The 13,920-nt window shown below is 39.4% G+C and overlaps 1 protein-coding gene across 2 annotated transcripts in view; it reads left to right on the forward strand.

Moving 5' to 3' along the window:
* Positions 1-11,278, forward strand: part of GRAMD4 (GRAM domain containing 4) — an 89,239-nt gene extending 77,961 nt beyond the window's left edge. The window contains exons 15-20 of one of the 2 annotated variants that reach the window (XM_076329032.1): positions 2,754-2,901; positions 3,368-3,461; positions 4,535-4,619; positions 6,300-6,368; positions 7,390-7,486; positions 9,015-11,278. In XM_076329032.1, coding sequence (XP_076185147.1) covers positions 2,754-2,901; positions 3,368-3,461; positions 4,535-4,619; positions 6,300-6,368; positions 7,390-7,486; positions 9,015-9,100 — 579 coding nt within the window. In that variant the 3' untranslated portion in view covers positions 9,101-11,278. Of the gene's footprint in view, positions 1-2,753; positions 2,902-3,367; positions 3,462-4,534; positions 4,620-6,299; positions 6,369-7,389 lie in introns of both variants that reach the window. The other variant, XM_076329022.1, reaches the window with a different exon arrangement.
* The last annotated feature ends 2,642 nt before the right edge of the window (positions 11,279-13,920 follow it).

The raw sequence follows: 13,920 nt of genomic DNA on the forward strand, positions 1-13,920 counted from the left end.
GGATGGAGCCATCCATAGCTTGTATTTCTCTTGCTTGCAGAAGATGGACTTAAAAGTTTCTGTGCCTCTCAAGCTTACAGGTTATCGTTTGTGTACTGCCACTGGTTGTGGCAGCTTCTTGCTGGTTCTCTCTAATCTGCCCTAGAGGTGGAAAGGCTCTGAATTGCTGAACTTGAATCCATAAAGTTAGAGAGTAATTATCCCTTCTGGCTTAAGTTTTGACAAGTAGACCAGGGTTTTAGTACTACTGTGTCTGACTTGGCGGGCTTGGCTTGTCTCCCTGGAAAGGATGTGCAGGACTGCATTATCTGCTTCCAAATGTCTTTGAAAACATTAACTTGGTCTCAATAATTTTAGACAAACTTTCTAACCCCTTGAGAGATTTCTGAGAACCTCGTAGTATAAAAAACAGATTTTTGTACAAAAAGGTAAAAACCAAATAGGTTATCATTTTTTTAATAGAAAAGGCAGAGCCCAAAAGCACGTAATGCCAGCATGTGTGCATTTGCTTTGGCTTCTTATTGTTAAACAGCGTACAAGACACCGTAAACCTAGACACAATGCAGTATTCATTGCCTATACCACCACTCTGACCCCGTGTCCTTAGAGAACAATCCTGACAACAGTATCTGATGGGTAAAGGTTGTATGTCAAAAGCTGATGACAGATCAAGTGAAAAGGAATACCTCCAGGTATTCCTACCTCCAGATTGTTGGTGACGTTTTTAGACAGTCAGGACTCTTCTAGCATTACAAATCCAATCACTTCCAGGTAGATTTAAGGCTTGTCAAAATTGGATGTAATGCTTTTCTTTTAGTAATTGAACATAGGTTGTCTCAAGCCTGGGTGGTTATGGGTAAATTAGCTGCTGCTTTTAAGGGTAGAGGAAACATTTGCCTGTTTTAGGAAGGACTAGAAGTAAGGGCAGAACTTTCTCACATCTTCAGCCACCGATGGGAAGTCGTACTGAAGTTTAAACGCCTTTTTTTAATCTCTTTATATAATGGGTAGGTAGGAAGCAATATAGCAGAGAGCAGGAATAGTCCTCATTCCAGCGTAAAAAGCATTAGACCTCTTCCCCTGACCTTTTGTATGTTTTGGGCCATGGAGCCTCACCTGGTTATGTGCATATGGAGCCAAATACCTTGTCCAAGAAAGCCTTCCAAAAATTCATCTGATCTTTACTGGCACGCAAATTGTTGGAGAAGCTATTATTTTCCTTGGTTCCAGAGGCTCAATCATTGCTAAGGGCACAGTAGAGGGGCAATAACTGAAGCAAGAATACAGTTATCATCAGCCATTTGCTTTCCATGTCAACTTTATTCTTTTTCCCCCGAGGCATCATTGTATTACAGTTACCCTAAAAGCTGGATGGTAAATACCCTCTGTCATGCCTGTTTTGTCAGTCTGGTTTCTAGTCAGCGATTGCAGCGCGCATTTTTTCATTTGCTTTGGATTTCTTTTGTTAGCGCTAAATCCTGCAAAGTGTCAAGTGCTGCCAACTTACATGCAAAAAAAAAGCAGCAGAGGCTGGTTGGCCTCCAGCAGCACCGGGCCTTTACAGAAGAAGGGCTTAGTCCTGAGGTTGCACGTTGTCAGTTTGCCAGTTGTTTAACTGCATGTGTACGGTAGGACTAAGATCGGAGCTGTTAATGCTTCGATGACAAAAGCCAGCCTTTGGAATCATGTGGTGCCCCACCAAGATGAAAAGCAAATGCAAGCAAGGTTTCCAAAAGAAACTGCCTGCCATCTTTCCAGAAGCAAAGCTTGCTTGCTAGGGCAGTCTCCAGTGGTTCAGGAGCTCTGTTTAAAAGTAGATTTTACTCAAGTACTTTGGTGTTGAGAACTCCATGCTACTTTTTTTTCCCCCCTAAGGATGCTGACAACCATTCTGAGTTTATTTCACATGTCAACACTCTCAACATTCAGTGTATCTTCAAAGCAAAGGAAAGATCAATGGCTCTAATGCAACCTGAATAAATTGAACTGGTGTGCTCTAACCACTGATAACTCTTCTTTTTTTGATTGCATTCATTGTGTGTAGTCTCTTGGTTTGTGAGCCAGATCTTGCAGCTTCACTCAGTTCATGTTTTATTCTATGTATTATACTGTTAAATAGACTTCACTTTTTTTCTTTTGTCACTGTCACATTTGTGTTGTTTGTTTCTTTTCCTGCTAGCTGTCAGGGCATGAAAAGGTATGGATCGTAGCATGGAAAACTTCCTTTCAATTTCAGCATATTTGTTCCTAATGAGCTGATGCAGTTTTGTGTGGCTTTTTCTTTGTTTGCTCTTTTTTCTTTCTAAACTTACTCTGTGCAATAATACTTGTGCTTGGTCTGTCTCTTGAAGACAAGCCAAGTATTGGTAATATATTAACTGTTATTAGTCCCACTGGTATAATAATCGGAGTTGAGTGCAGTGACTTAGCTGTATCTAATCAGATATACCCTTTACTATAGAAAAATGGTATTTTAAGACCGGTACATCTAGCACCATGTGCTTTCACCCCTGCAAAGGGCGTCCATCAAAGGGCAGCACTTTGAAAGGTGATCTTCAGATAGCACGTTAGAGCTTTGTGCTGTAGCAATAGTATAGTGCAATAGTCCAAAGTTAACTTAATTGAAGTAGTTAATGAAAATTGTTGCATTACAGATTTTTTTTTTTTAGGAAGAATAGTTAGCCAAGTTATTTTTAAGAGTGCAGCTTAAATGTTACTGTTCAAATTTTGGAATAGTGTTTATTTTTCTGCAGCTTCAAACAGCAGCATCCAGAAGTTATGTGGGCTCAAGCGCCCCAACTGGAATAAGCAAAGACGAAGACACAAGTCGCTTTCATACCACCAAGAGGGGGAATTTCCATGAAGTTTTTAACCTGTCAGAAAATGAGCGCCCTTTGGCAGGTATTGTGCAACAGGAAGGCTACATTAGTAGAATATTTTCTAAAAAGCCAAGGATAGTGTAAAGTTGAATTCCCTTTCTGTGCCATGTACTGGTATAAGCTTTTGATTAAAAAGACTTGCTTCAAATTAGGATGAATGGAGACGGTCTCTTTCATTCCACATCCTTACAGTTCTTTGAAAGAATGCACAGCCTGGCGTGCCCTTTGTGGTAATGCAAATGGAGTAGTCAAGTTAAAGGGAATAATTGTGTGGGTGGTTCTTATTTTGGGTTTTTTAAAAACCAGTGTTAAAACAGATGTTATGATGTCTAAAAACACCTTATTGAGGCTTTTCTTGTAAACACTTCTAGTTTTAGGTATCTAGAGTTTAATTTTCAGTGTTTTCTGCTGTTCTATAAGGAAACCGTTGGGGATAACGCCTGTCTCTCTCTTTCTTAAAGTAAGATTTCTTGTTATGACTTTTTCAGTGTGTGAAAATGGCTGGCGCTGTTGCTTGATTAACAGAGATAGGAAGATGCCTACAGACTACATCAGGAATGGAGTTCTTTATGTCACAGAAAAGTGAGTCATTGCACTCCACGCATTTCTTAGGAGAGAAATGCAATGGACATTAAAAAAAATTGAATCTAAAAGTAATCCTTTAACAATGTTTTCAAACAAAAATGCCTTTTCATGGTGCTTTAAAACCTCAAGAAAGCACCATAGGAGAGGGAGAGCTGAATCTGGGGTGTGGTAACACTTAACAAATGTGATTTTGCTTTGGAAAGGCTTGCATATGAATGGAGTAGCTCTATGCAGACAGTTGTTAGTAGCTGCAGTTCTTGATGTGGATAACATACTATCTATATATATACACTAAAAAAGAAACCTAAAGGCTAAGTATATTTTGAGAGTTGTGATCAATGGCTGTTTGGCAAATACTCTTAGTTTCTTTTTTTAAAGCAAATTGAATGTATAGCTTCCTTGAAACAATGTGCAACAAAAAGAAAATAGAAATTCAAGCCTTGGTTTCAAAACTAGTACTTGATTTTTATTTTTTTTAATCCTTACTTACCCCTCAGCCTCCCAGGGCTGAATAACTATCGTCACTACTGTTTGGGTCTTGCACTGAAATTCCTTTGGAGTGTAATGAATGGAAGTAAAGCTCATCTGTATGCAATGTCACCTAGTGATGGAGACCACTATCCAGCGTTTAGAAATCTGAGCTTTTGTCTGCATCACAATAACATGAAACTAACACAGTGTTTTCCATTAATCTTCTTTTAGGATAGTAAAAGATTTATAAGCCTTTTGAGATTTGGTATTTCAACTGTTTAAGGATATACGTGCTTCCTGTGTCTTTAAAATGCTTGTCAGGTTTAACCATTCGGTGCAGTAACATAGATACAAAATTTTTTTTTGTGTGTATGCTGTATGTTCCAGGCTTTCAGACACCTTAGCCAGTTGCTAGAATTTAAGAATGTTTGCTCTAAATGAGAAGCCATAACTGAATTGCGTATTGCATGCCTCTTTCTTCTTTTTTGAAGCTGATTTTAACCTGTGAGATTTCAAACTTCAGAAGTGACAGGAGGGATATTGAGAACTTTGTTTTAGAATACTGTATCAAAATGAGCGTTTTCTTTCCTTGTCTTCAGTTACTTGTGCTTTGAAAGCTCCAAATCTGGCTCATCTAAAAGAAATAAAGTTATAAAGCTAACGGATATAACAGATATTCAGAAGGTACGTCTGTTTTGTGTTGCAAATAGGGGAGAAAGCTGGTTTTCTGTTCAGCTAGTCATGTTTTGCTTTTCTGCTTATGATATTTTGAAAAAGCATGCCACTGATAATTTTTATAAGTAAAATGTAATTCTTTGATCAAGAATATTTCCCAGAACTGCTTGTTTAGCCATTCGGACTCACCACAAGCATGGTGGTGCTTGTGAGCATAAAACCAAAGTATTTTACTAAACCCTTATACTTATGAATTATTTTAAAATTAAAGTTGTTTCTTGAAACTCCTGCCTTGACTAGAGCTGTGTAGGCTTTAAGAAGACTTATTGTTAGCAGGTATTGTGTAATACTAACTTCAGTTTGGGTGTTGATATCAGTAGATGCACCATCTTAAAAGTAGGTGCCGCAGAGGGAAGAGGGATTCTTGTCAGTGGAGAAAGGTAAATAATTAGAATAGCCAGACTGCATCGGACTGGAGTTTCATCTAGTTGGGATCCCATCACTTAACAGATGCAAGACGTGGATGGTTGGAAGCATGGCAAGTACAATGCGATCCTTCCTCTGGTCAAGTTTTATCAGTCTGCAGTCACCAATGGCTTTATTGGTGCCTTGCATCACTCTATATGGCGTTTAATGTCACTTTTTGTTACCCTCTCTGAACTTGTCCTACTCTTAAATGCAGACACCCCTGCTTTCTCCTACATCCTGTGGCTGTGAGTGCCACAGATCAAATCATGCTGTGCAATAAATACCTCAGCCCGGTGTCTACTGCTTAAGTACCTCCAGATTTTCAAATGAATTCCTTCTATTTATATCAGATGTCTATAAAGCAGACAAATTATGCTCAACTTGAACATTCCTGTTGGAATTAATAATTCATATTGATGGATTTTAAACATCATACTTGAAGCAATGCTGGCTTGTTGTTTAGTAGATCTTTACGGCCATAAAGGTCCTTTTGCATCTGTGTAGTTTTTTCAGTGAAGATGAGACCAGGATCATGCAGCCAAGCATAAAAATGTACTGTGCCTGGTTTTATTTGGGGGTGTGGGAAACACAGGGCGGACTCAGGGTCTCTTCCCCCTTGGGGATATTCCCCAGTTCGGCCAACTGTATTCCTTCTTAGCATTATGGACTTTCTTTAAAAAAACAAACAAACAAACAAACCTATACATACCTGTACATACCCTGTTTGTCTGTAATTTTGAAAAAGAAGCTTTTTCTGGTCTCCTTGCTGCTCCTTTAAACAGTGGGTGAATGTTACTTTTAGGGTAACCTGTGATACTCACAGGCACGCTCTCACATACACATAGGGCTGGGGCGTACTACCTGCCTGCACCATCCAGCTGCCAGTGTGGTCCCTGGCATCATGGCTGGGCCAGCTCCCATGCACTGTAGCGGTACCGGGGTGATCAGTTTGGGGCCGGGGCTGGTTCCAGCAGGCAGGCTGGGTGCTGCGGCGCGTGCGAGGAAGAGGAGAGGCAGGCTCTTGCTGTATGAGTGATGCGGTGCCCATTGACTCTGGAGTCAGAGAACAGCATCTGGCCTCTTCTTGTTTGTAATAGAGGTCTGTTAGTTGTGTCTGGGAGGATACAGCAGTGACAAGTTGCGTAATCTTCTTGGCACCTTTTGCAATTGTTCAGTACCTAAGATGTCTTTGGTCTGTGTTTTTTTTTTTTTTCTTTTTAGTATAAAGTGCTCTCTGTTCTCCCGGGATCAGGGATGGGTATTGCTGTATCAACACCATCTACACAAAAAGTAAGTAGCTAGCTGTACCGGTATTGCTGTGTTTGACTTCATGCCCTTTTTGTCTTCTTTCTCTGGCTAGCACCAGCAGAAAGGCTTTTTTTTTTCCCCCCTTATGCCAGTGTTTGGCTGCTTTTTTTTTTTTTTTTTTTAAATTCACTTGTCTATTATGGGTCTATATTTGGCTTCAGAATTTTAATGATTTAAACATTTAGCTTGTTCTACTGCATCTGGACTATTTTACTATAGCACTTAAGGAAGATTTGCTCCATCCTTTCTGCTCCATTATTTCATTACTTCCATTGACCATTCCCTCAGCATCCTTCATCGGAAGCATTGGGGCTGCTCTGCTGTGCAGTCTGGAACGAAAAGCTGATGGCTTGAGAGTATCTGTGGGTGAGGAGGCTTTGGGGTGGAAGGGCCTGACCCTCAGATGCAGTTTTCCTGTTTCAGTCTTACGGTGCTAAAGATTTAAGCTTCTCTAAGCCTCAAATACCCTTTGGGTGACTGAAGCTTTTCTTAACATATGACTGAACCTTATTTTAAACTAATCACCTATAAATAACTTTTCTCCAAGTTACATGACTGTTGTACCAGGCTTTCTGCTCGCTATTTGATATTGAGAAGTACTTCTTAATTACGAGGTTGAAGATAAATAAATATTCTATGAGCCGAAACGAAGAGGCACTGATAAAGATTTTTAGAAATCTTTAATGGAGGCAGAGGTCAATCAGGAAAACACCATGCACTGAGCAGATGGAAAGGAAAGAGAGTTGAAGTGTTCTCCATTGCTAATACTCTGTGCAGATGCATTTTATGCCATGGTTGTTTTAAGAAGAAGATGGAAAAGTGAAAAAAAATCTTAGAAACTCTGCCACATATCCAAGTATTTAGTAGACAAAAGGATTTTTATGGCTTTATTAATGCACTTTGAGTACAGTTCATCTCCTGTTCCTATTGATTTGGCCAAAACGATACCTAGAGGAAGATTTTTCTTTTCTGGACTGACATGATCTTTTTTTCTGTCATTTAGCCTTTGGTGTTTGGTGCCATGGTACACAGAGATGAAGCTTTTGAGACAATTTTCAACCAATACGTGAAAATAACCTCTGTATCAACAAGCAGTGAGAGCTAGTATCTTGTCTTAGAAGATCTAAAGGAAACTTTCTTATTTTACAACTTGGTGGTGAAAAAAAAATGAATATCCTCATCTATTTTGCAATAATTTTTCTTGTCTGGTGGTTTATATTCTATCTGTTACATAAATCAAGTGTATTTTATATATGCCTTCATGTTTGTTTTTAAGGTTTTTGTAAAAAAAAAACAAAAAACAAAAAACAAAATGAAACAAAACAGTGAAAGTGCTATCATCACTATTAGCCTTGCACATTAAGCACTTTTAATGTTTATTTACTGACATTAAAAGCTGGGAAGATACTTGGAGAACTGACTAAATAACAAAGTGAAACAGATTGATCCCTTTAACTCCACTGGTATCACTAGGGATACGTTTGTCCCTTTATCTTAGTTATTTTTCCCTGAGATGTGAGAATGATGACTGCAGGAGCCTGAAGTCTCTCTCTTCAGCTCAGAGTTTTTAATTGGGTTCTTTATTAAAACTGATAGCGACACCAAGGAAGTATTATCATCCTAGTATTTCCATATTTATAACTGCACTTAAAATAACTCCTTCTTGCTAATTCTTGCATTGCAGAAGGATATTTTACTGGTTTGGTTAGGTTTAATTTTTCCTGTGTAGACGTTTAAATTGCTTGTACAGTGAATTGGAGGAGAAAGTTTTGTAACTATATCTTCCTTTCCTAATTAACCAAAGTAAGAGGAAGGAAGGCAGGCAGATACTTTTTATAAAAGAGGGCACGAAAATGTTGTTCCTAAAATGTTAGGCATCGTATATTTCTGTATATACTTGTCATAGAAGGGCTCAACTGTTGTACATGTTGTATGTACAAGGTGTTTGTATGTTAATGCATTAAAGACTTGCAGGCTTTTTGTGTTGGGGGAGGTGGGAATAATTAAACTGAGATGACTTTTTTTTTTAATTTGGCTTTTCTCTTGAGTTACCTTGTAATAAAATAACACTATAATATAGCAGCTGAAAGCACTAGTTCCTTTTCAAAGCATAACTTGAGGGGCATTGGTATGTTGCTGTCTTTCCCCTTGCAAAATTAAATTTTAGTAACAATTAAACCCAACTGCCAGGTAAAACAGGAAGGCTGTGCTCCTTCTCTAAACTCTCTCAGGCCTTTCTAGCAGCAAAGCACATATTGACCTTTGTCTTTAATATTAGAAAGCTTTTATACTCTATATAATAGCACTCATCTGAGAGGTTTAGAATTTTATTTGCGTTTGCATGAAAGCACAGTAGGAGTTAAGCCAAGCCTTCCAGTATGTCTTTTGAGTTGAGTAGTATGGATGTCTCCAGACATTATACGAATGTCCCCAGAAAAAGCAATGGAGATGCAAATTCTTACGTAAAAATGGGACTTAATTTCATGGATTTTTTTTCTCCTTTTTTAAGCAGGAATTTTCTTTCTTTATAGGGAAAGGGGTAAAATGAAGGAGGGAGAGAGGAGGCAAACACCAAAGGGTGTTTAACTCTTAGCACAGTTTTTAATTAAAGTCTCTCAACAAATGCAGCAGTAATGAAGAAGGTGGCAGTCAAACTGTACAAACCTTATTTCAGTCTGGCCGTGAAGAGGTATGATATGAAGAACTTAATATGAACTTGATGTGAAGAAATACTGTTGAATACTGTGATTTGGTTGGGTATTGTATAGTGAAACACTGACGCAGTACAACTATGTGCCCTGGGTGGAAATGTCAACAAGAACGGGGGAGAATCCACTGCAATGGCTAAAATGCTATTTTTGAGTTCTCCCTTTAGAGCAGCACTTCATGTCTTTACATGACCTGAAAAAGGGGTGCATTTCTAACACCTCTTTAGCTATGGTGTAACTTAGGACCTGAAAACTTAAAATATAAGTGAAGCTGGTGGGAAATCCATTTTGCCACCATGTAATATGGATGTAGCTTGACAGTTTATGGTTTCTTCACTTTATACATTCAGGTTTTATGTTTAAGTAAAAATCCTTGATCTTTAATTTTTCTCATCAAACTTACTTTAAAAATCAATTAATCTCTTTTTGTAATTGCTGTGTATTTATCATTTGGCTTTCCTTTCTAGAAGCTTCCTTGAATAGTAAGTGTGGCTAACAAATAGGCATTAAAATAGCTTAACGTTATATAAATCTTAATCAGATTCATTCATTTTGTCTTAAGAAAAAATCCCTTGGGTGTGTTTAGGGTTATCCTTTTTTTTTTTTTTTTGAAGAAACAGAAAACTATATTTTTTACAGAGAGCGTGCTCTTTTTCTTATTTTTGTATCATTTTTCAAGTGTAATTTATACCTTCACACTGATCATAACAGCAGTTTCAGTAGGAAATCATTTGACTTGCACTTATTACCTCCTCCCCCTCCCACCCTTCACTGGTTGACCCTAGTATATAGGGTTGTCCTAGATTCTGGTTCCCGGAGGAGCTATAGGTCCGATGCTGATGGTGCCAGGACAATTAACCATACCTAGGCTTTGGAGAGGGAGAAAAGAAATTATCCTTTTCCCAGACTGAAATGCCTCATGTGTACAATATGCTCTTAAATTTTTTTTTTCTGGACAAAGACATTGGAAACTTCTTATAAAATCTAATGTGTTGACGTTTGAAATTAATCTGCACTTTAACAGTGTGAACGTAAAAATTAGCACTTCTTAAGGCAGTAAACCTAGTGCAAACTGCAATGCAACATTGTTTCATTCTAATATATAGAAAACAGACTGGATTTTTTTTTTAAAAAGTAGAGTTGTAATATAACTGACAAACATCTTTGTACATATTTTGCAAAGTTCACTTTACATTGGGTTGTCTCCTGCTACATAACTGCTCCTGTGGCGTACATAACATCAGAGATGCTAGAAGATAACCTTGGTGTGTTTGCTCGCAGGTACTCCTGCTACACCCTCACAGGTTTGGAGGGCAGGAGGGGATGGACAGTGAGTAAATATATACTTGACTTGTGTAATTACACTGAAGTTCACCTTAAATTCCAATCTTCCTACGTAGTTTTGCAGTACAGCCTGCTGTACTTCAGTAACAGGCTGGGTCATACAACTTAATGTAAAGTGCTACTTTCTAATAGCAGAAAGTGATGTTCTTGTCATTCTGTCTGTCTGCTGTTTATATTTGCAATTCTGTTGATGTCTGTGGTTCATTGCTGGATCATTGACGTGTAATTGGATTTAACTTCTTTAGAAGTGCATTGGTTAGTTCGAGTCCCTTTTAAAGAGAAGAAGGGAGATGAAAACTGACTGCTTTAATTCTTTATCGGTGACCATTTAAATTCAAAAGGCAAAAAAAGCTGAAATATGAAATCATGCCTTTCCATGCACTGTAGCTTTTGTGAGGCAAGATTGAACGAAACAAGCTGTTTATTAGCAACATCACACAGGACTCCAGCAGCAAAACCTTACCCTTGTTCCTGCAGACAAAGAGAAAAGAGATTTTACCCAATCGTGAAGAGATGAAAGGATGTACTTTTTTTTGGCTACTTAAACTTGTATTAAAAACACTGGTAGTTTTTATTGAATTCTGTACATTTTGGCAGATGTTTAATTTCTACTAATCACTGAAATATAATGGATGTTAAAATTTTTATGTCTGAAGTTTGAGTCTATATTTTGAAGTTGTAAATAATTCATTATCAGTATAACTTTTGTTTGACAAAAGACTTATACTGTATGAAGAATTGAAATAATGAAATGATTTGCCCTGTACATTTTTTAAGAAAATCTTGTTTGTTTAAAAAGTCTTGTATAAATTATAATTTTTATTTAAATAAACCTAAAAATGCTTTGTGCTAATGCTTTTTGCAAACTTTAATAACTTACCTATCAAAACTATGCCTGATTTCTTGAACCGAGGTGAGTTAGTGCTTTCTGGCAGATTCATAGCCACCTCAAGTCCCATCACGGGGGGAGAGGTGGGTGGGTTTTGTTTCTCGCTGCTTTTGAAGCCCAAGGAATATGCTTTTATTTTAAATAATCCTTTTAATGTGTTGGAAAGCATATGTATACTTTTGGTTAGATCTTTGTCTGTTAGTACATCTGTCACTTTGTAATCATACGGTTAATTTAAGGGATGAAAAAGCAACCAGTGATTTCTAAGATGCTGCCGCTGCAGGAGGGCATGGGTGACACGAGACTGTTCGAAGGAGTACAAACTCATATCTGCCAGAGCTCCTCCGCGGAACAAATAGCAGCAGACTGTGCTACATGGTGGGCACTGGAGGTAAGAATAAGCCCTTTTCCACCCCAGAGGTATGCAGGAGGTGTGCTCAGCAGAGGCATTTCACATCCAGATACAGCTGTTCTGCAGCATCTGTGGTCACTTCAGCTCATCGGTCACACCGACACGTACCTAATTGCTGAGCCTTCGGCTGTGCTTCTGTGTAACCTGTAACCCTGTTGGGGATAAATGGCAGGGCTTCTTTATCCATGGCGTATGCCAAGGAGGCTTGCTGCCCAGCACTGGCTTTCACTGGGTATTGGCCTTTGTCTGCAGTTAGGAATGTAATACCAGGAGCGAGCTGCCTGGTCATCTAATCCAGACCTATTTGTTTGCCTCTACAACACTGCTTTCTGTGTGTTGCTCAGCTGAAATAGGTCAGTCTGTGACAGATCCTACAGTTGTGAATGCATGCTGCTCTATTTGTTTCAATATTTAGTTTTCTCCTGATGGTAGCGATGCATCTGGCAACGCAGTGGTGCTCTTAAGCTGGTATTTTATGTGTTCTGAGAATACTTAACTTCACACTTGTACTACTTTAATGCGTTTTTCATTAAATATTTGTACAAGATGAGTTGCATCTGCGGCAGTACTCACAGAGACTGGATTCAACCCTGCCTGAAGCCTCGTGAAAGGAGGAGAGTGTGGAGCCTGGAAGTCTCATTTTGGCCGTGAACTGCGTGGCACTTGGGAGGAGGGGACAGTCTTCCTGAAAACAGCACTTGCTTTCTCAAGCTCGCTTTAGCAGCCCATGAAAATAATAGAATTGAATTGAGTGAGCCGTTTACCTGCTCTCCGCGTAACTCAACGCCTGTGCAAGGAGAGGAGGCATGCCAGCAGTGCTCTGCAGGGTGTCACCAGCACACGCTGACTTAATGCAGATGAGCAGATAGAAGCATGGCCTTGTGCAGTACCAGGATTAACGGTAAAGGACAGTTACAGCATTCAGCTTGGAGAAGCTGAGGGGTTTTCTTTGTTGTTATTTTTAAGTAATCTTTAAGTCTGAGTTCCTCTACTGAATCTTTGGATTCACTAAATTCCTCTGTTTAAACAGTTTTAGGATAAGCTAAATATTTCATTCACAACGTACTGGCTCCTCTCAGACCTTCAAGTATTTTTCCTACATCACGAAAAAAAGGAACTAAAGATGCGAGGCGTTCCTTTTCTGTGTTAGAGAAGTGAGGGCGTCGCAAACGGAACAGTCGCTTGCAGCAACAGTGTCCTCACTGGGCTGTGGATGCTCTAGAAGTTAAGTGAGCTTAATGCAGTGCCTCAAGGATGTAGTTGTTGTGAACATGTCTTTGATAGGATATTTAGCCTGCACTGATGCTGTATTTGGCCAGGTTGGATTTGGTTGGCAGACAGGGAAGATGAGGGGAAGAAAAATACCTCCTCCTGTGTTTAAATACCTGGCCTTTCCCTGTACCTTGTGAGCTTCACAGCTTATTTGAGATGTGAATTAGGCAAAATCTCTGCTTTTGCATCATTTATTGAAGCTCCATTTTTGACAGTTTCCATGGAAGATAGTTCTATGTGGAGAATGACTTCCTTCAGTCTTCCTTTTTCACGATGTTTTTCTGTTAACTACTAACTTTGGTTATTTCTATAGCCTCTGCCTTATGCTTCACCCTCCCCTAATTCTCTGTATATGTTTTGCTTTATGCTTCTTTCTTGCTTCTCTTCACGTGCATAATCACAGTTTCCTCCAAAACCAGTTGGCCCATTTAGCCTACTGCATCCCTTTTTTTTATCCCCTGCTCTTAATTTCATCTCTGAATGATCTCATGTGAATGGATAAAATCCTACTGGCACCTGCATGCCTAGATGAGAAATTTCTCTTCATCCTTCATCTTTCATGTGTTCCCCAGGGCTCAGTTTTGGGGCTGGTCTTGTTCAATATCTTTATCGATGATCTGGACGAGGGGATCGAGTGCACCCTCAGTAAGTTTGCAGACGACACCAAGTTGGGCGGGAGTGTTGATCTGCTCGAGGGTAGGAAGGCTCTGCAGAGGGACCTGCACAGGCTGGATCGATGGGCCCAGGCCAACTGTATGAGTTCAACAAGGCCAAGTGCCGGGTCCTGCACTTGGGCCACAACAACCCCATGCAGCGCTACAGGCTTGGGGAAGAGTGGCTGGAAAGCTGCCTGTCGGAAAAGGACCTGGGGGTGCTGGTCGACAGCCGGCTGAACATGAGCCGGCAGTG

Source organism: Aptenodytes patagonicus, chromosome 1 (assembly GCF_965638725.1).
Source record: "Aptenodytes patagonicus chromosome 1, bAptPat1.pri.cur, whole genome shotgun sequence".
Taxonomy (NCBI): Eukaryota; Metazoa; Chordata; class Aves; order Sphenisciformes; family Spheniscidae; genus Aptenodytes; species Aptenodytes patagonicus.